Source organism: Psammomys obesus, unplaced genomic scaffold (genome assembly GCF_907164565.1).
Source record: "Psammomys obesus unplaced genomic scaffold, mPsaObe1.curated_primary_1811, whole genome shotgun sequence".
Lineage (NCBI taxonomy): Eukaryota > Metazoa > Chordata > Mammalia > Rodentia > Muridae > Psammomys > Psammomys obesus.
The window spans coordinates 5,346,936-5,369,087 of record NW_026596064.1 but is presented as its reverse complement, the minus strand read 5'-3'; the positions used below and the strand labels follow the sequence as shown (position 1 = coordinate 5,369,087).

The 22,152-nt window shown below is 40.8% G+C and overlaps 1 protein-coding gene across 1 annotated transcript in view; it reads right to left on the bottom strand.

Moving 5' to 3' along the window:
• Tprg1 (tumor protein p63 regulated 1) overlaps positions 1 to 21,799 on the bottom strand; it is a 101,811-nt gene extending 80,012 nt beyond the window's left edge. The window contains exons 1-2 of the mRNA XM_055624751.1: positions 21,575 to 21,799; positions 10,284 to 10,375 (exon numbers count right to left, since the gene is read on the bottom strand). Coding sequence (XP_055480726.1) covers positions 10,284 to 10,375; positions 21,575 to 21,799 — 317 coding nt within the window. The remainder of the gene's footprint in view (positions 1 to 10,283; positions 10,376 to 21,574) is intronic.
• Positions 21,800 to 22,152: the final 353 nt, after the last annotated feature.

Below are 22,152 nucleotides of genomic sequence, written 5' to 3'. Positions count from 1 at the left end.
GCTTTAAGCACTTAGGAAGAGTCTGATTTATGAAAGGGGCTCATCAGATATATAAATCGATGTATAAATGAAAACCTATTAGTAAATAATAATAATAAAACAATGTTTATATGGGACATAACATGCAACAAAGGTTATTGTAAGGACTGAACAGATTCCAATAATTCAAACCTTAAAATGACCCTTTTAACATCTCCATTTTATAGATTATAAAACTGAGACCCAGTGAACATAAGAGACTTACGTTCAGCCACGTAGAATAGCTAGGAAGTAACTGAACTAGGTACTTAGAAGCATCAGACTTCTTTTGCCTCCTAGCTCTTTTCTGAGTTCTCACTAATTGGCTGCAGTCATGGGAAAACAAACACCCCCAAGTTCAATTGTGACTGTAGTAACTAATTGCTCCCCCTGTCCTATAATGCAGGTCACTCAGGGAACATTAGCTATCTGGATGAGGTTGCCACCATGGAGAATTTATAGAGAAAAGCAATGTGTTTAATTAAGTGGCTGTTGAAAACACCCACCAGGACAAATGGATTCTGGCATCAGAGGCGCTTTTGTTACTGCCAGAGTCCTGCCACAGGTCATTAAGATCTTGATAGATTTCAGGCGCTTTTCAGCTTCATTGCTTTCCCTCAAGGACAAGGCAAGTCCATTCTGGGCTTCAGTTGCTTGGGAGCCCAGACACTCAGGGACAGGTCCACCATGGACTCGACTAGTGTCAGTGGACGACTCTATACAGAATTAAATTAAGTGGGTTCTGAGGCATACCAGGTAGCATTCAGTCTACCAAGCTTAAACAACAATGCATCACAGCGCTGTCTCCACAGTGTGCACAGTGACTATGTGATAGAAAGTGAGTGCAAGGAATGCAGATGATTTTATTTTTGTTGAAACAATATGGAACTGTTCTATAGACTTGGGGTCTCAGAAGGACAGTGCTTAGTTAGGGTTTCTATTGCTGTGATGAAATACCATAACCAAGAAGCAAGTTTGAGGGGAAAGGGTTTCTACTACTTATGCTTCCCTATCCCTGTTCATCATCAAAGGGAGTCAGGATAGGAGCTCAAATAGGGCAGAAACCTGGAGGCAGAAGCTAATGCAGAAACCATGGAGGGATGCTGCTTCCTGGCTTGCTCACCTTGGCTTGCTCAGCCAGCTTTCTTATAAGACCCAGGATCACCAGCTCAGGGGTGGCACTACCTACAATGGGCTGGGCCCTCCCTGTCAATTACTGATTAAGAAAATGCTCTACTGGCTGGTACCACACCCCAATATCGTGGAAAAAAATTTTTTTCAATTGAGGTTCCCTTCTCTCAGATGAATATAGTTTGTGTCAAGTTGACAAGTCTAGCCAGCACAGACAGCAAAAATATAGACTACTGTCAGGAAGAAACTGTGCAAAAGAGGAAGCCAGGTGAGTACAGCCACAAGGCCAAAGCATGGCATCAGGAATTTGGGAAGACATAAAAACTGATGGAATTTCTAAGGAGGATAATGATAAATAGGGATGGGATAAGCACATGGCTTCCAGGACATTAAGAGTACCAAAAAAGCAGTGTGGGCCATTGGAAGTTCATGGATGATCAGCAAAAGATTGATAGAGAAGGATGCTTCTCAGTTTTAGCGTGCATAGGAATCCTATAAAAAAAAAAAAAAAAACACAAGCTCAGGTTTAGTAGTAGGTCTAGGGAAAGACTTAAGGGTTGCATTACTATCAAGTTTCGGGTGATACAAATGCTACTGACCTTTGGACCACAGATTTGGCGACAGGAGTCTAAAATCCATCAGAGTGTACAGAAGGTAAATAGAGCTGAACAGAAGAAGCAGCTTAAAGCATTAACTTAACTGGCATAGCCTTTACATCCTTTAGTGCCTTGTGATTATAAAGGATTAGAAATTGACAATTTCCAGTTTTCTGGTCCTTTTCCCCTTTAATTATTGTTAGATGTATTTTCCATTACAGAGCTGTTTTGTAATCCTTATAGCATAATTAGACTGTGACAAGATGGAAGTGTGGCTGGCTTCCGTCCATCAGCATCACTCACCATCCCCTCCAGGCATTTAACTATTTTAGTTGTATCTGGGCAAAGACTAAATAAAGTCAAATGAACAGCACACACAGAGAATGGTCCGGGGAGGGAAAGACGACAAGGTCTCTCTAATCCTGTCCAATGAACCTCTGACCTCTTTCCCTGCAAACAAAAGACAGTCAACAAAGAACCCAGACGCTGGCACAAAGATCATTTAACCAATTTGAACTGCAGTGATCTCTGTGTCTGGAGAGTGAGAAATCACTAAAGGCACCAAGAGCAGTGTAACGGAAAGACAACAAGGCAGAGCGAGGGATGTCACCAAGCCAGGCTCTCCTCCGACCTTTAATAAGTGGTTGCCCTTTGACAGGTCATTTAATCTCTGGACTTCTTCATCTAGAAAATAAAGCCAGCAGCAGGAATGCATGGCCCTGACCTGGCAGGCTGCTTGAGGAGAGCAGGTGTGGAAGAGGCCACATGAAGCTCTGTACACGGGCATGGCCCAGAGAGTCAACTGTTAGGAAAACAGGGCACCCACACACATGTTCTCAGTACCTTCGTACCTCTGGCTATTTTTGATGAGTTTAAATTTTTATTTAAAATTCTTTGGTCTTGTCTCGTGTGAGTGTACGCCTGGATTCACAAATGCAAGCACACTCCCAGGTGTGCCGCAACATGTATAAGAGGTCGAAGGACAACTTGCAGGAGTAGGTTCTCTTCCCACCAGGTGAGTCCTTGGATTGAAGGCTTTGCAGCAAGCACGCGGCTGCTGGGCCATCTCATTGGCTCTGCCTTCGATCTATGTAAAGAACTGGGGGAACTGGTCTGGGAAAACTTTCTACGTCTGCAGAGATGGACTGCACGACTCCACTTACCCCACCAAAGCCAAGAAACGAAATTTTCATTATTTCAACCCTGGTTCTGCTGGAAGATTGGTCCTTGATGGGTTCTTGAAGGGATGCTACATAGGAAAGAAGTGGTTCCTGCCCATCGCAAGGCTTTAGAGCAACACCAAGGTACACATGGAGGATATTTTAGCCCAAGTCATAGCGGAATAATCCTTAGCTCTACTATAACACTAAGTGTATTAGTTAAGGTTTTATTGCTGTGAAGAGACATCATGACCACAGCAACTCTTTTGTTGTTGTTTCTTTCGCATTAGTATTCTTATCTTCATTTATTACAATTTATTCAGTTTGTATCCTGGCTGTGGTCTCCTCCCTCATCTCCTCCCAATCCCACCCTTACTCCCTCTTCTCCCTTTATGCCCCTCCCCCAGTCCACTGGTAGGGGAGGTCTTCCTCCCCTTCAATCTGACCCTAGCCTATCAGGTCATATCAGGACTGGTTGCATTGTCTTCCTCTGTGGCCTGCCATTGAGTTCATGTCAGAGAAAGCCCCTGTTTTCCTTACTAAGGACCTCATTTGGAGACTGAGTCTATGGGCGACATCTGAGAAGGGGTTTTAGGTCTTCCCTGTGCATTGTCCTTGGTTGGGGTATCATTCTCTTCAGTCCCCTCCCCGCCAGGGCACAGCTTTTATGGCTCTGTTTTGGAGCTTCTGTCCCCTCCAGGTCTTTCTATCTCCCCCTTCTTTCCTAAGATTCACTGCATTCTGCCCAAAGTTTGGCTATGACTCTCAGCCTCTGTTTCAATAGCTCAATCAGTAGAGTCTTTGAGAGGCCCTCTGTGGTAGGCTTCTGTCCTGTTCCCTGTCTTCTCCTGCTTCCAATGTCTATCCTGCTTACCCTTCTGGATGAGGATTGAGCATCTTCCCTAGGGTCTTCCTTGTTGTTTAGCTTCTTTAGGAATATAGATTTTAGTATGTTAATCCTATATTAAATGTCTAATATCCACTTATGAGTGAGTATATATCGTATGTGTCTTTCTGCTTCTGAGTTACCTTACCCAAGATGATCTTTTCTTTTCTTGTTCCCACCATTTGTCTGCAAATTTCATGATTTCCTTGTTTTTAATAGCTGAGTATTATTCCAATGTATAAATGTATCACAATTTCTGTATCCATTCTTCTATTGAGGAACATCTAGGTTGTTTCCAGATTCTGGTTATTACGAACAGAGCTGCTATGAACATGGCTGAGCAAATGTCCTTGTTGTGTATTTGAGCATATTTTGGATCTATGCCCAGGAGTGGTATGGCTGGATCTTGAGGAAGCGCTATTTCTAATTGTCCGAGAAAGCACCAGATGGATTTCCAAAATGGTTGTACAAGTTTACATTCCCATCAGCAATGGAGGAGGGCTCCCCTTTCTCCACAACCTCTCCAGCATGTGTTGTCACTTGAGATTTTGATCTTCACTATTCTGATGGGTATAAGGTGAAATCTCAGGGTCGTTTTGATTTGCATTTCCCTGATGACTAAGGACGTTGAACATTTCTTTAAGTGTTTCTCTGCCATTCTATATTCCTCTACAGAAAATTCTCTGTTTAACTCTGTACCCCATTGCAGCAACTCTTATAAAGAAAAACAACAACAACATTTAATTGGAGCTGGCTTACAGTTCAGAAGTTTGGTCCATTATTGCTATGGCAGGAAACATAGCAGCTCATGCGCAGACCTGGTCCTAAAAGAATTGAGAATTCTACCTCTTGATCCACAGGCTCCAGAACACTGAGACACCCTGACTGGACTTGAGCTTATAAGACAAGTGTGTCACACCCACAGTGACACAAGTCCTCCAACAAGGCCACACCTACTCCAACGAGGCCACACCTTCTAATGGCACTACTCACTTCATATAGACTGAGCATTCACACACATGAGTCTACAGAGGCTGTATCTATTCAAACCAGCATACTTGGCTCCTCTTCTGAGCATGTGCTTCTCATCTTACACAGAAGAGGCTTCCCTTATGGGACTGTTACTGTGAAACCTACATAAAGAACACTTTAAAGTACTGCAGAAATGTTCCTGATTGCTTTTTTTTTTAATCAAATACTGTGATGCTTCCATGTCTTTCAGTCAAAGGCTTTCTCCACTAGCATCCGCAGCTCAGTGCTTTGATTTTAAAGAACAATGATAAACACCGAATCCTGGGTTGTACCCACTGGTGGTTTGAAAAGAAATGGTTAAATAAAAGCTGAACAGTGGAGTGACTTTCAAAAACTGTGTGGTAGCTAGGAACAATGCAAAGAAAGTGCTGAAAGCACTCCCGTTTAGAGATCACCAGAACTACATGGATTACATCCTTTCAGTGGCAAAAGCAAGGACAGCACTTATCCCTACGTGGTCTACATTTTAAGTGTCTAATTAAATGTAATTATTAAAGTATAGTCATCTTTAGCAAAGTACACAGAGACTAGCTAGACTAATATATTACAAAAATTAACAGTGGATGTGTTCCTTTCATGAGATTGAATTTCTAATGGACTAAACAACATACCGAACCAAATATATTAGCTGAGGAAAAAAAAGATTAGGCCAGGTGGAGTAGTGCATACTTGGAATTCCAGCTCTTCAAAAGTGGAGGCAGGAAGGTTAAAATAAAGCCAACAGTTCCCCTGTGTTTATTTTGGTACAATAATAACAGTATTATTATTGTTTCAAGCTTATCATTGGCTACATATAAGACTCTGTCTCAAAAAAAAAAGTAAAAATAAACTTTACTGGAATTTGCACAGCTACTATGACAGGAACTAGAAAACAGGACCCACACCCAAGCCTTCTCTTCTATAATCATTCATTCCCTTTTGACAGTAGAGGTGTGGCTTAACCCCACATGTGTTCTGCTCTCTCTGTGCCCGACACAGAGTTTATTAGATTTCACATACTTATCACGCCAAAGTACTGAGGTAGAAACTGGGTCAGTTGGTGGGGAAAGCAGGTAACACAACATATTCTAAATGTTTTTTTCACAAATGTGAAGAGAGAAGATTGCTTTTCAGCTGCCGCTATTAACGAGTCTCCTCACTCAAGAATGAGAATGGTCTCGTCCACTGTCCACCCTCTGCCTCTCGAATCTCTGTAGACACGGAGCACACTGTACGGGGAGTGCATCGTGCCAAGCTGAGTCCCCACAGAGTGTCAAGATGTCCATGGTGTCTGCTTAATGGGTCTCTTCTAAAAGGGTGTAGACACGTTTTTAAAATGTCCTTTTTTAGAGGAGCCAAGAAAGAGAATGAGAAGAAAAAGAAATGTTGAAATAAGTGTCATTTTGTCTTTACAACTTTGTAGTCATAAACATAATAAAAACCTTAAATGGATGGCTAAGAGCCTGGATCCTAGCAGTCTGCCTCAAGTACTTGTGATATTTTAGCACAGCTGAGATCTAAATGGAGTTTACGGTCCCCACTCCTGTTCAGCGTCCCAGCTTCTCTGACATTGTCTCCATCCACTTCCCACAGGCCTTCAACTCGAATTTCTAGTATGACTAAACGCCAGGTCCATATCAGTTTAGAGTATCATAAGGGACTTACTGGAGCTAATAGGAGACACAACTTTACTAACACAAATGTAGTCCCTTTGCTTTATATAGATGCATTTCTGAGTCAAGCTAGGCTCCCAATTCTGATGAGGATGTGCTGTGTTAATAAAGCAAAAAGGGAGGAATGTTGGGATCCATAAGCAGGCATCTCTACCCCAAGGGACCTGACAAACCTGAATTCAGGCATCTGTGAAGCCACCTACAAACCACCTGAAACCACCTGCGCATGCTCTGGGTCACCTTATAAAGAGAACTCGCACACACGCACACCCGGTCTCTTGCACTGCCCAGAGATGGTCTCTGTGATCCCTTCGCCCTCCCGTTGATAGACCTCCCACTTGGAGCCAGTCGGGTGGCGTGATTTGTGAACCCCCCATGTAACTTCTCTGCGCAATCCTAACAGGATGACCTACCCAACCTTCCTGTGCGGACACCCCAGACACGTTTCCCCCCAAAACCGTCCTTAGTTTTGTAAATGATTAACGAAAATATTTATGGAAGGATATAAGCATGCCTCCTCTAGTGTTTCTTACAGGGTGTTCCTTCAATAAAGTAGAACTATGTTGCCTTATAGACAAACAGTGACCCGGTCAATCCATCAGTTTTCCCGGCCCAAACAGAGTTGCTGATAACTTTTTTTTACAGACAATGAAGTGTACGGATCCACAAAGCCCGGCTGTGACAGGTATCACTCCAAATGCATCCTTCAATAAAAGCCCTTTGATAATGCAATTCGTAGCATTTCTCCTCTGCAGTGGCAACATGTTAATCCTCTGTGATAGAAGGCACAGCAGGATAAAGAAGGAAGGTTTCAGCCTAGGCAAGAAGACAGGGCAGGTGGGGGAGCATGGAAGACATGGAAGACTGCTGCAGTCACAAGCCCAGAACAAGCCCTTCAAACATGCAGATTTCACCTTCAAAACATATATAATTTTTTTCATATATAAAATTTTATATGCAAACTTTCCCATTTGCCACTGGAAAAGACAACTTCTATGAATTGAACAATAGTGCATTAGTTTTTAAATGTTCTCATAATGTTAATGCTACAGGCAGGGCCCACCTGAGTTTTATCTGCGCTGTCAACACCTTTCCCATCACTGACTTAAGTTTAGACAGTCTACAAAGTGAAGGGCTGTGAAATTAAGTTATGGACTATAGTGTTTGCCAGTTTTGTAAATATTGTGGTGCTGAATTCAAGTTTGTGGTACTGAATTCAAGTTTTCTGGCGTACGTGTGCTTATCTTTCCTAACCAAAGAGGATTTTTCATTTCACAAGTCAGACCTGGCTCTCTGTTTGAATGAGGAGTGGGGAAGTGGGGAAAAAAAATCATATATTTTTCCAAATGAATTAGTGAAAAGGTTAAATTACAGACTTTTCTTTTCCTTAGTGACAACTCAGAGATTATAGAGACAGTTAGGATATAAATGGATGAAGGAGAAACTGGAAGGAATATGGAGGTGAGAAGAATCAAAAGCAGGAAGAGGAGGAGCAGAGGAGAAGAAGCAGAGAAGGAGAGAGGAGAAGAGGAGGAGGCCAGGAGGAGGAGCAAAGGAAAAAAAGAAGGGGCGAAGACTTTCTACCAATAAATAGTGCTCCTGACTAGGAAAGGGCACTAGTAAAGGATTTCTTCATGAGGAATTTTATAGCAACATCTCATTTTGTCCTCTCAAAACCACTTCAGATATGAATTTTAGTTTCATGTTATAAAGACACAAAGAGTAAAAAAGGTAATAACAAAAAAGTTAGTTTTGAAGTTTCTTTTTTTTTCTGTCCCAAGAAGGGGTTTGAAAGTGTAGTGTAATCACGTAAAAAGGGTAAAATGGTCTGATTCTCTTTCCTGCTTGCTGAGGACTCCATGTTGCTAGCCTGGATAGTTGCGCCTTCAGCAGTTTCCTTCTGGAAACTCATCCAGAGAAGTGTTCAAGAAGAAAAGACTACGTACTTCTTCCTCCAGCCGTAATGACCACAGAGTTACTGAAACTCTTACTCCTCTGTGTAAGAAAAGTATTCACTGAACCCATCAAACATCGAGGGGGATGTTTTAAACACATTTCCTGTAATATGGTTGGTCCTACATACAAATACTCTTTTTTGCCTTTTTAAATTTATTTTTAGTTTTATTATTAGTTACATTTTATTAACTCTGTATCCCAGCTGTATCCCTCTCCCTCATTCTCTCCCAATCCCACCATCCTTCCCTCATCTCCTCCCTGCTCCTTTCCAAGTCCACTGATTGGGGAGGACCTCCTCCCCTGTCATCTGACCCTGTTTTATCAGGTATCTTCAGGACTGGCTGCAAAGTCCTCCTCTGTGGCCTAGCAAGACTGCTCCTCCCTTGGGGGGTGGGGAGGTAAAAGAGCCTGTCCTTGAGTTCCTGTCAGAAATAGTCCCTGTTCCCCTTACTATGGGAAACCAATTGGTTACTGAGCTACCATGGGCTACATCCGAGCAGAGATTCTAAATTATATCCATACCTGGTCCTTGGTGGAGTATCAGTCTCCGAAAAGACCCCTGTGCCCAGATATATTTGATCCTTGTGGAGCTCCTATATTTTCTACATCATACTAACTCCCCCTTCTTTCATATGATTCCCTGCACTCTGCTGAAGGTTTGGTTATGAGTCTTAGTATCTGCTTTGATACACTGCTAGGGAGAGTCTTTCAGAGGCCCTCTGCAGTAGGCTCCTGTCCTGTTACTTGTTTTCTCCATGTCCAATGCACATCCCATTTGTCTCTCTAAGTAAGGATTGATCATCTTACCCTGGGTTCTCTTTCTTGTTTATCTTCTTTAGGTGTATAGATTTTACTATGTTTATCATATCTTATAGGTCTATGTAAGTGAGTATATACCATGTGTGTCTTTCTCCTTCTGAGATACCTCACTCAGAATGATCTTTTCTAGATCCCACCATTTGCCTGCAAATTTCATGATTTCCTCGTTTTTGATTGCTGAGTAGTATTCCATTGTGTAAAAATACCACAATTTCTGTATCCATTCCTCGGTTTTGATGGACATCTGGGTTGTTTCCAGGTTCTGGCTGCTACAAATAAAGCTTCTATAAACAAGCTTTGAGCAATGTTGAGCAAATGTCCTTGTTGTGCACCTGACTGTATGGTCCACCCAAACCTTCTTTTGCCTTTTAATACATATCATTGAGTGTATGAAAGGTCACAGGCAGAGCATCTAAAGAGAGGTAAAAAGGTAATCATCGCCATGGGAGTACTCGCCAGGGAACCCAGTTCTGCTGAGGGAAGACTTACAGGTAAAGGATGGTGTTGCACAAGCAATAAAGACTGGACGTTCACTTGATTCTCTCACTAGTGACCTGCCTTTCCTATTCTACATTATTTCCCTAGGATCGCTGTCCATACTCTACATAGAGCTCAGACTATATATTAGATGTCATCTGTGCTTTTTCTTACTCTTCCTTTCCACGGCCCCAAGAGTGAAATAACCAGCAGCCCAGTGCTGTTACAGACAGCATGCTTGTAATGGAGAGAGACCAGAACTGGGCATCTAGGAAGCTACCCCAATAATCCTTGGACACAATCCTGTGTCACGATAAACCATGACACAGACCTGAGCCATGGCCGCAGTGGTGGCTAGGTGGAAGTACCAGTCCAGAAAGATATCATCATTTCTGTCTATTCAACCAGCTAAGAAAAAATGATCTCTAGTTGGAAAAGTCAAGGAATCACCATGTACAAAACCAAGAAGAGTTTCTACAGCATGTCCACCTCCCTTTCTGTTCCTGTGGTATCAAGGAGTATATTTCCATGTCCCTTCACACAGCCATGTACTCACTGTGTCAGGAGCCAGAACCCTTGAACATTCTCTCCAGAAGTCTGCGCGATGTGGCTTCTCAGGTCTTCCACAGCAGTCTCAATGGCCCCCGGCTGAGTGGAAAAAGAAAGAATTTCACCTAGAGAAGACCAAACACATTCTGCACTTATGATTAGTTAGAATGGCCACACCTCCTCCTCCACACCCTCCAGGAGACTAATGGTGTTCATGTGTTTGCATATTCATCCACTGCCTGGTGGAGACCTTGATCTTGAACACTGTGTTTTACTGTTAGCTCTGTTGTGTCAGCCAAACGTATGCCAGGTCCTACCTTCTCAAATCCAGCATGCTTTCCCACTGAAATGAAAATAGCCATTTTTAAAAGAACACTCCTTCCAGAGAAATGGGTTTATCAGGAAGTTCAAAACATATATATATATATAATCTTCCCAGATTCTAAGTGCACATGTTGATTAAATGCAAAAAGTAGATTCCTTTCAGTGCTCTGACCATCAGTGTAGCTGACTCAGCAGCTCAACTCTCCTCAGTTTTTTCTATTTATTTATTTATTTATTTTTTATTTATTTTTTATTGACTTTACATTGTTCATAGTCCCTCCCTTCTCTTCTCCTGGTCCTACCCTCCCACCCTTTCCCCCCTACCTCTCCTTCCTTACTCATCAAAAAAGGGAAGCCCCCACCCCAACCCACCATGGATCATGTCACATGAGTGCATCCTTTTCCATGGTGGCCTTTTCCATGAAGCAGCCTAGCCAGGGCAAAGTGATCAAAAGTAGGCAACAAAGTCCATGTTAGAGATAGTCCCTTGCTAAAGGACCCACATGAAGACCAAGCTGCCCGTTAGCTATATATGTGTAGGGGGGCCATGAAGGGTGTTTGGTTGGTGCTTCTGTCTCAGCAAGCCTCACTGGTCTTCGTGGTTTCTTAACTTTCACAAAACAAATGTTCCCACCTCAGGGCCCAGGTCTATACAGAAACTCATTGACACCTGTTCTAGGAAATTCATGCCTTCCTTAGTTCGACAGTTCTTAAATTTCAGTGTACATGGGAGCCACGTTGAAACATTTCTAGAACCATTTCCAGTCTCCCATACAACTTAGTTGGGTTGGGATTGGAGACTGCATTTCTCACACATACCCAGATAATCCTGTTGGTATGAAGACTGTACTAGTGAGAATATACTTCACTGACATATACTTGAGACAACTAGTACTCTTTAGGCAGTTATTCTTCTTAATGCTTTACTGTATTTAAGAATCTTTCCAGGCCAGGAAGGAAGAGGATCCATGCATTCCTATAAGACTTAACAAGCTATGGGCAGATGGCAATAGTAGAGAACTCAATCCTTTAAGTAGACTAGGGGAAAAGGATGAGGGGAAGAGAAAGAGAGGGTAGGACTGGAGGAGTTGAGGGAAGAGCCTTTAATCAAGATATATAATGAATAAATTGTGAAGAAAAAATAAAAATTAAAAAAAAAAAGAATCATCAGGCAGCTATAAAAAAATCTTAACTTAGGATACATACTAGGCCAATTGTTTCAGAAATTCACTGGATAAACACATTAGTACATGAGGAAGTTTTAAGAATATATGCTGTCTTATAGGGTAATCTAGACAAGAGTGAGGGTGCTTGCGGTGAGGCATGTGTAAATGGTGAAGAGTTTCAAGTACCTAATTAAGTTATTCCCACATCTGCTCTGTGGTTCCTTCTGAACAGCCAAAGCCATCCACATCACCTAAAAAGAGGTGAGTGACACAATTGTCAATAATTAGCTCTGCAATTTTAGCTCACTGCGTGGCTTTCCTGGCTAAAAGGCTGAACTAAACCAAATCTTCTGGGTCACACTGATGAGTCTAAGTTCTGTTCATCTTCAAGAAAATGAAGTCATAACTTTTATAGCCATGATTCTGATTCCAGTTTCTTCCTGAGTTGGAGAGTAAGCTACTAGACTGAACAATTTCCCTCTGTATCATTGTCTGTGGCTGGCTTAAGGCTGGTCAGAAAGCTAATATTGGCGTCACATGCTTGCTGAAGGTCTTGTGTCATAAATCCAGCAATTTCTGGGGTTTCGGTCAAATATGCTTAGCAGTGCTGCCGGGGTTTCTACTGATAACACTCATTTCCAGTGACCCTGTGGGCAGTCAGTCTACCCTGGGGGCAAATTCCTGTAGTCTCCTGGCTATTCTCTCTTCACTCAACCTTTTATCCCTGTGAGAAATTCTGACTCTTCTGGGCCTACTTTTCAAAGTCTTCTGAAATATAATGCGCTCTTTGATGACTCAACATTGGTATTTTTCTCAAAATTTCTTTACATAATTTTAGCCTCACAAATATAACTCAATAGCATAACTAATACTTTTCAGAAAAAAAAAAGCAAGTAGAATCGGCGAATAATTAAATAACCCTAAAATAAGCATTTTGTTGAACGTTTTTACGTCAACCAGTTCAGCAAAAATATGTGAAGATGAATATAATGATTTATAAAATGTAAAAGCTTTAGTATCTTTCCTACAAAATGCAATAGCCTGTGGGGTGTTTCCATAGTGCTAGTGGTCATCACACTAATAAAACACAATGGCCAAATCTATCCAAAGAATAACCTATATTTGATCCAGATATACCTCTATGAAGTTAGGCTTCAGAAATTCTTGCACATCTACAAAATGGCGTGGGTGAAGAACTCTCCTTGTTTGTGAACAACAGTAAAGGAGGAGCCATATACAAATGCTACTCAAAAGGGTGCTATAATATATAATAGGTTTGGATAATCTACTATAATGAAGATATAAAAGCATGTGGATAAATTTAAAAGAAAAAAAAATGAAACAGGGGAGGATAAGATTGGCCACCTTCCTTAAAAGAAATGTGTGTAACTATATTCTTGTTTGGTGACACACAGTTGAATTAACCCTAAATAGGTCTCTGAAATATATCAATGTTGGTTTACTCAGGGTGGGGGAAAAATGAAAGAGAAATAGACCATAAAAGTGATGCTTTTCTCTATAGCTTTTCAAAAGCTAAACACTGAAAGTGTGTTATTTTGGAAAGCTTTGATGCTCTCTACAGATCTGTCAATGTTCTTGTCTGCCCCATTCTTTTTGTCAGTATGAACATTACTCAGGCTCTTTTACAATAGAGAACAAAATGGACCTCAACAGAAAACTGTGCTTCCTTACCTTTTATTATTGCTAGTTAATTAATACTTTTTTAAAACTTTATAAATTTAAATCTAATAATTTTGAATAAAAAATTTAAAAATATATATGCACTTTGTGTCTTAGATATTATCTCAGTCATCTTCATGGTTATCTGTAATCCATGATAAGTCATCTTGGCATTTTTTTATTAGTTTATTCATTTGTTAGATTGCTGTGATAATAATTACTGTAACTCAAGTATTGGGAGATACCACGAGACCCTGTACATTAAACAATAACAAACACTGAATAATAAAAAGCCTTACCATTATTCTCATTAGTGTTTAGGTTAAATAAAAGTGAAAAAGCCATACTAGAATTCAAGGATCAAATGCTTAGTGCAACCAAACACTTAGCACTGAGACTGCAGTGTAAGGCAAACAGGAAGTTATGATCAAATACCTCATCTTTCACCGCACAGTGACTCTCTTGTCTCTTCCATTTTAGCCCTGAGTAGTTCCAGGCACGGCAAACCTTCTTGGGGAATTCCAAAGACTTGCATATCGGTTCCCTTGCATTTCCACGATCTAGACTAGTCCAGAGCCAATGCTGACCCAAACAATGTCCTTGACTTTGTTAATAAGCTTGCCGTACATGCAGTTAGTTGTTCAGGAAGGACTGCTCTTAGAGCCTGTGGCTCTCAGATTTCTTCTGTAGCTACTGTGATGACTAGATAGAGGCCGTTTTTCAATAAACACATAAGTAAGAAAATTAGTTTGAAATCAGCCATGATCTTTAAAGGCCAAGCAAATTTGTATTTCCTTGAAAAAATAATAAAAATTCACCTTATCATTACTGTGGTTCTGCTCTCACTAAATAAATAAATAAGTAGATAGATAAATAAATAAATAAATAAATAAATAAGACATCTTTATGACAGTCCTCAAGGAGTTTCAATACAATAGAAGCTGAACAACCTCCTGCCCAGTGAGATGTTTATTTTCTAAACTAAATGGAAGCTCACACAGGCAATAACAATAAAACTAATAAATGTATGTGTTCCTAATGTGAGGGCAAGTCACTGGGAACCCTCTAGCAAGAGAAGAGGAAAAGAGAGAGTATGAAAGCCAAATTAGTGTCATGGAAGCAATGACATCTCACTACACAATGGGAAGTCCTAAACCTGCTTATTAAAGTCTCGCTGCTCACAATAGAACACAGGCTATAAAAAAGCCATGGGGAACCATTAATTAAATATTAAAAGATCAAATAGTTTTAGTACCATTAGTTTGTATGTAATTTACATTCTCTAGTATAAATTTAGAGATAATTCTCCATCTTGAATCGCTTTCAACTTTCTGATAAGGTATCTGCAAATACAGAGCCCTACAGGGAGTTTAAAAATATCTTTCTCCATGTGGGCTAAGCATTGTTCTTTTCATAAAAAGTTGCTTTTGAACATCAGTCTCCATAACTAGGATGATTATCATAATATACCTCAAGTTATTAGCCTTGAGGGATACTTTTGTTCAGAGAAGGCATGAGGCCTTTTTTAGATATGTCTGAGCAAGAATAGCAGATACACTAAAACCAGAGAAAAAGGTTGCAAATGGACTGAGAGAAAGAGTTTTAGACCTTCACTTCTGGAATTTCTAATTCATATCCCAAGGTCATGGGTGGTGCAGTATCAGGACTCCTGCATGGCAGGTATGCTTCCCAGGCCTGGCATGGTCCTTGAGATTATGGCTATCCTCAGGCAAGTAACACTTCGTTCAGGTACTTTAAGAGGTTGACTGGATATTCCCAGGACCCACTCTTTCGGAGAAAAAAAAAAATCTCCTAAACTAGGTCAGAAAGGCATAAATTTTGTATATTATAATAATGACCAGCAAACCACAGAAGGGGATTACGGGCTCAGTAACTTATTTTATGATCTGGTACTTAGACACATGATATAATATCTGATATTATGGTGCTAAAATTACCACTTATTTTTTTCCGTGCCAGTCATTCTTTGAAAATCACACTTAAAATTCATAGAATTGATCATTGTTCTCCTTAATATCTTTGGGTACCAATTCCTGGCACCTAAAAAGCTGTGTGTTTTGCTATCGCAGAAAGCCAATGAAAAACCTTTCCTTTCCAGATCAGTGATATGAACAGAAAACATTCTCAACATCCAGCTAAAGGTAAACACACTGTACTGGATATCCCTATTGTGAGATGTGATGGCGCTAATAAAAAAATGATGTCCCAAAAATATTACAGCCTTTTGAAACAATATGTAACATATAAACTCTAATTACATACAGAAATTATAAATGAAAAACAAAAAATCCACTCACAAGTGTATAAGAGTGCATGTAATTAATTTTTTAGTTAATACTAAACTGTGACATTATAGTGATTTTTATGCTGCATATGTACATTTTCTAATTTTTTTATTAACTAACTATTTTTTTGGGTGATGATCCTAAAGTTTAATAAAATATTTCAGCAACAAATTTTTCCACTGGCTCACTCAATGTTCTTCCCAATTTGCAATTCACATATTTTAAATTCTTAGCCTAGAATAAGTTGATATTTCTGTGCTTATGGCATGAAATCATAACACTATAAGTAGGTGGCTAGGAAACTAGTTCTATCCCCAGGTCTTCTGTTTAGTACACTCCTGGGAAAGTCAAATCTCACTCACTATTGTGCTACCGAAAATGAATAACTTGAACAGTAAGAGCACATCAGTACTGGCAGAAAGTTTATAGAAATGCAGAATCCAATTTGCTCACCAGCTGGACCATGACATCTGAGATCTCACTTCAGATCTAAGAAGTAATCACTTTATGATGACTCTCACACATCTGAAACTTTCCTTACTGAACAATTCCTTGATAAAGTCAGCCAGCGTCTCTTTACTGCTACAGACCCTTGTGTCAACTTTTATAACTCACCCTAGAGATCACAGTGAGGCTGTAGGCCCTTTGTTGCCATTTTTGTGATTGTTTTGAATTGTGAATGTAAGCGAAAATAAGAGAGAGGAGGTACTGAAAATAAGTGTTTCAAATGCTTATAGACGTGCCATATACTCTATGAATGTTGACAAAGTTAGCTTATTTAGGGTTTTATACAAAACTTGCATTTCATTTACACTTTTCAGGGAAAGAAATTGAGACTCACACACTCACAAGCACACAAACATACTTCTATCTTCTTAACAATCACAACACCTTGGATTTGATTTGCAAGCTAATAAAACTAGATCATTTTTTCATGTATTTAAAAAATGTTTCTTGGGATAATGTTCATACCAGAATATATTTAGGTAATCAGACAAAAATCCTTGTTCTACATGTGGGATACTTCTTGCTGAAATTTCGGTTAGGGGTTTCCCAGAGACCCATAAAACAACACAGTTTATTTTTACTACTCTTGGCCACCCAAGAACTTGATGGTAAGAGCCTATTTATTGCCACAAGAACTTGATGGTAAGACCCTATTTATTTGGTCACAGGCCATGGAGAAACCAAGCTATTACTGACCCTGAAACTTCTTCCCTGTTGGGTAGCTTTCACAGAGCTAGAAGGTGCTTTGTAGATTGATAGAGAAGACAGTCCATCAATAGTCTAACACAGCTGTGAACCCTGTCAGCTCCAATAATGACTGAATTATACAGTGGGGGCAACAGTGGAATGTTATCGGGATAACCAACATCTTCTCAGTTGAATTTAAGACCTGCTCAACAGGAGGAAACTGATGCCCATAAACACGGCAAAGAACTCACGAGTGGGTAGGTTAAAAGCCCTATGAATATGACTTTGCTAAACCAAACTATCTTCTAAATATTAATCTTTGTACTCATAGTGTAATACAACTTCACCTATCATCAGAGGGATGTTTTAATGTGGTGGTTGGCAGTTAATACAGAAAATAGTAAATGGGGCGTGGACAGCAAATTGTCCTAATATACAAAGTTCAATAAACATTGCAAAAGAGGATGAGTCAAGATAAAAAAAAAAACAATCATAAAATCAAGATGAGCATTTCAAAGTAGTGTCTTTGGGACATGTCAAGGCCATGGCACTAATGAATCACAGCAGCTGTGGTTGCCTGAACAAGACGTGCACACTCCAGCATGGAAAGAGAAGGAGCACCTTAAAGCCCCATCCATAGCTGAGTAGCTATTAGCCATTGAGGGCTGCTAGAAGAGAAAAAGTCAGTCTTTTTCAGCAATGTGGTCCATGGTAAGGTGCCAATGCTCCGTTGGGTGGTATTCTACACCACGTCTATATGGGCAGCATTAAGTAGACTCAGCAGATTGTAGAAGTAGATGAAAATGAAGGAGGAGAAGGAGAAAAGGAGGAAAAGGAGATGAAACTTTGTTGCAGGTGCTTAGGAATCTTGGAGGGGAAAGTTAGAGGACTGATAAAATCTAAACTCATCGTATTTATGTATAAAATTACAAAAGAATAAATTTAAAAATTTAAATGCCAACGGATGGCTTCATCACAACTGTGTTTTCATTGTCCCCCCGCTTGTTAGTGCATATTCACTGTAGTGACACAACGCTCTAGTCTGAAGGGGAGCTGGGTGCCCTTGAAAGCTCAACCTCGCAGCCCACAAAGCATCCTCAGGCTCACGTGTTGGACTTACTCCGACATAAGACAGTTGTCCTCAGAAGCTCTTGAGAATTCCGGTTTGCTTTCTAGGACTGATGAAGAGGATACCATCATATAAAGGTTTCTGTAAATTGTAACTTTCATCTAAGAAGAGCAGTGGACTCTAAGCACCTAGCTGAAGCTCTTGCACTACTGTGTGACTTGGATCATTTCACTTACCTGAAGATTCACTCCTTTTTTTTTTTACTTATTATAATTTATTCACTTTGTATCCCAGCTGTAACCTCTCCTTCATCCCTTCCCTCCGCTTCTTCTCACCCCTCCCCCAGTCCACAGATAGGAGAGGTCCTCCTCCCCTTTCATCTGACCCTAACCTATAAGGGCTCATCAGGACTGGTTGTATTGTCTTCCTCTGTGGCCTGGTAAGGTTGTCTCCCTCGCTTCATGGGGGAGGTTATCAAAGATTCAACCACTGAGTTCATGTCAAAAACAGCCCCTGTTCTCCTTACTAGGGTGCCTACTTGGAGACTGCCATGGGCTGCATCTGTGCAGGGGTTCTAGGTTCTCTCCATGCATGGTCCTAGGTTGGAGTATCAGTCTCAGAAAAGAACCCCATGCCCAGATTTTTTGGTTTTGTTGCTCTCCTTGTGGAGCTCCTATCCCCTCCAGGCCTTTCTATCCCCCCACCCTGCTTCTTTCATAAAATTCCCTGCACTCTGCCCAAAGTTTGGCTATGAGTCTCAGCATCTGCTTTGATACCCTACTGGGTAGTGTCTTTCAGAGGCCCTCTGTGGTAGGCTTCTGTCCTGTTCCCTGTTTTCTCCCTCTTCTGATGTCTATCCCATTTGCCTGAATCTGGAAACAACCCAGATGTCCCTCAGCTGAGGAATGGATACAGAAATTGTGGTACATTTACACAACGAAATACTACTCAGCAATTAAAAACAAGAAATCATGAAATTTGCAGGCAAATGGTGGGAACTAGAAAAGATCATCCTGAGTGAGGTGACTCAGAAGCAGAAAGACACACAGAGTATATACTCACTTCTGAGTTGATATTAGACATATAATATAGGATAATCATACTAAAATCTGTATACCTAAAGAAGCTAAGCAAGAAAGAGGACCCCGAGTAAGATGCTGAACCCTCATTCAGAAAGGCTTATTCACTCTTTTTGAAAAAGTGTTATTTTTATCTTACATATGTAAGTATTTTGTCTACATGTGTGTGAGCACACCGTGTGAGTGCCTGCTGTCTGTGGGAGTCAGAAAAGTGTTGGACCCCCTGGAACTGGAGTTATAGTGTGTTGTGAGACACCAAGTGGATGCTGGGTACCAAAAGTGGATCTTCTGCAAGAGCAATAAGTGCTTTTTAACTTCATCTATCTCTTACTCCCAACTGGCTCACAGTGTAGTATAAGGCCACCATTTTTTAAAGGAATATCTAATGACACATGTAGTAACTTTGGGACTCTGTCAGTTCATCTAAAGAGCTACATGGTCTAGCCTTGCTTTCCCTGTATGTTTCCAAATGGAGTTAGACAGTCATATTAATTTCAAAAGGCAGACATGAAATCAATTGTTTTACTTGCTGAAGATCAATTCAAGTTTTACAGCACAGTCAAGGAAATTACTGCCCTGGCTCATTTTCTGGCAAGCAGCAGCCTGAATACCAATATCTCCTTTCAATACAGTCTGACCTCATCCTTAAAATTCTCTTATCCCTGGTTCATAGGCAAAGGCACAGCTTCTAAAAGTGACTTGCCATTAAGATTAAAGTTTGCGTTAGAGGTCAGTTGGTCCCCGTGTCCTCTTCTTTGTCAAGAAGAATTTCAGTTTTACCATGAATATAGTCCCAGTTCCTACAGTGAGAGCCAACAAATCTACCTGTGCCAACTTCAGAACTACTACCATCACAAGCAAAGTACAGAACTTTTCATGGTCTTTTCAGTCTGCTTTCACAGCTGCCCCAGCTACAACCATGAAGCCCTTATTCTGCTCTGTACCTTCTCATCAAACCCTGGCATCATCCATATCTAGATCATAAGACTCCAAAGGCTGCTTACATTTCCTTTGCAGTTCCATCTCAACTTAACTTTGCATATTCAATAAAGTTCACATCTTTTGGAAAACAGACCATATGCTTGACATATGCAAAAAACACTTGCACAAACACAGATAGCATAGCACCTACCAGAGTGCCTTCCACATAGGAGTCTACATAATGTTTAAATACACACACATACATATGCACTCACACATTCAGTTGCTTTCATGAGAGCTTTATCTTAAACAAAGGCATATATTTAAAGCTACCAAATAAGGATCATTTAGCCTTGTAAATAGTCTCAAATCCTTGACCTCCATGTGTTTAAGATATTGAGCTGAAAAATATATTTTTGAAGGGCCAGAGAGATGGCCCCAATCCAATAAAAGTGTTACTCAAATCAGAGAACCTGAGTGTGATCTCCAGAAACCACACAAAAGCCTCAGTCCTGTGGACCACATATGTGACTCCAGCACTCCTGTTGGGAAGTGGGAAGTGGAAATGGGAGAAATGGCCGGAAGCTTTCAAGCTAGCTAGCCTGGAGTACGTACCCAGCAGAGTAGAGACGAACCCCACACAAAAGACCCTGGCTCAACAAACTAGAAGCTCAGAATCAACTTCCAAGAGCTGTCTTCTGCCTTGGTTACTCTCAGACATGAAAGAAAGGGGGGGAGTGGGAAATGGGGGCTGTGGAAAGAAGTTTATTTTTCAACAAAAAGGTGTCCCATATATGCATGAAAACTATCTTTTGTCATGGTTCACATTCCCCTATTTTTCCTCCAATACATTATGGCTACTGTGTTAATAAGAACTTTGCAGGACCGCAAAAGGCCAGTAAGCACGAATTAAAAATACTCACCAAAGAAATAAGAAACCCACGAAGTGTTTTCCCCTTGATCCAAATACTAGAAACTTATTACAGTAGCCTTTTACACTCAGTATATATGCCTTGTTCATTTTCTTTGTCTGGCTCCATTGCTCAGGTGAGAACTCTTGAGCCTCACACTGGCAGCAAATGGAGTTTCAGTTTCAAACCCTTGCTCATGTGGTAACACCAGAATCTCATCATCCATCCTGAGATTCGGCTCTGCCCTCAGCAGCGCTTTCCGCTCCACAGCCTATGTCTTCCTTAAGAAATAATGAGTTTGTAGTTCACCTTCTAGCAACCGTGTTACAGGTTCTCTAGCCATTAAGCATTAATTCCTTGAGTCCAGATTTTGCATCCCTGCAGGAATGAAGCCCACATTTATAGAAGCTATGGGAACTGTATCTCCTTGATAGCTATCTGAGAGAGAGAGAAAAAATAGAGACTGGTCTGGCTTGTCTGAAGTTTACACCCTTCATCCACACAATGGGAATAAAGACAACCACATAAGGATTATAATAACCACTACAAGAGGTATGTAAATTATGTAACCCTTGGCAGCATGCAGTATAGAGAAGGAGGCAAGTTTTCAAAAGAAATTTTGAATAGAATTGAAAATCGTGGTTTTACCCGTGTGGCAAAGTACTTCCGTGACACATAGGGCTGGTGATAAGGATTGGGGTAAAGCGTCGATTTAGTCACACTCTGCTGTCTTGAAATCTGTCTTCGTCCTGGGTCCTTGCCTGAGTCCCCCTCCTCCTCCGTGGACAAGTGGTCATTCTCAGAGGGCTGGTCATCTCCCTCCTGCTTCAGAGACACGGGCTGGAATCCTTCAAAGCTCCCAATTGTTGACATTTCTTTAGCCTAAAACAAAATAAAACAGTCTTTTCATTTATGGTAAAACATGCTCCCTGTATGCTGGTTGTGGAAAAGCAGGTTACAAAGAACAGAAGATCTCCTTAAAGGGAAGCAGTCACACTTTGATCAAACAGAGGCACCAGTGGACCGTGTATGAGCACAGACATTTAAATGCCACCACTGTGTAGGGCCTTCACCGCAGAAGAGAAGGAGAAACTATGGGGATGGAGAAGGAGCCTGTGGGTCACCCTCAACTTTAATACCAATACATAAACAGAACAAGGGGTTTGTAGCCTGAAATTACTGCCAAGTAATTCCTCTTTGTGATTTCCTGGCATTTTCTGTTTAAA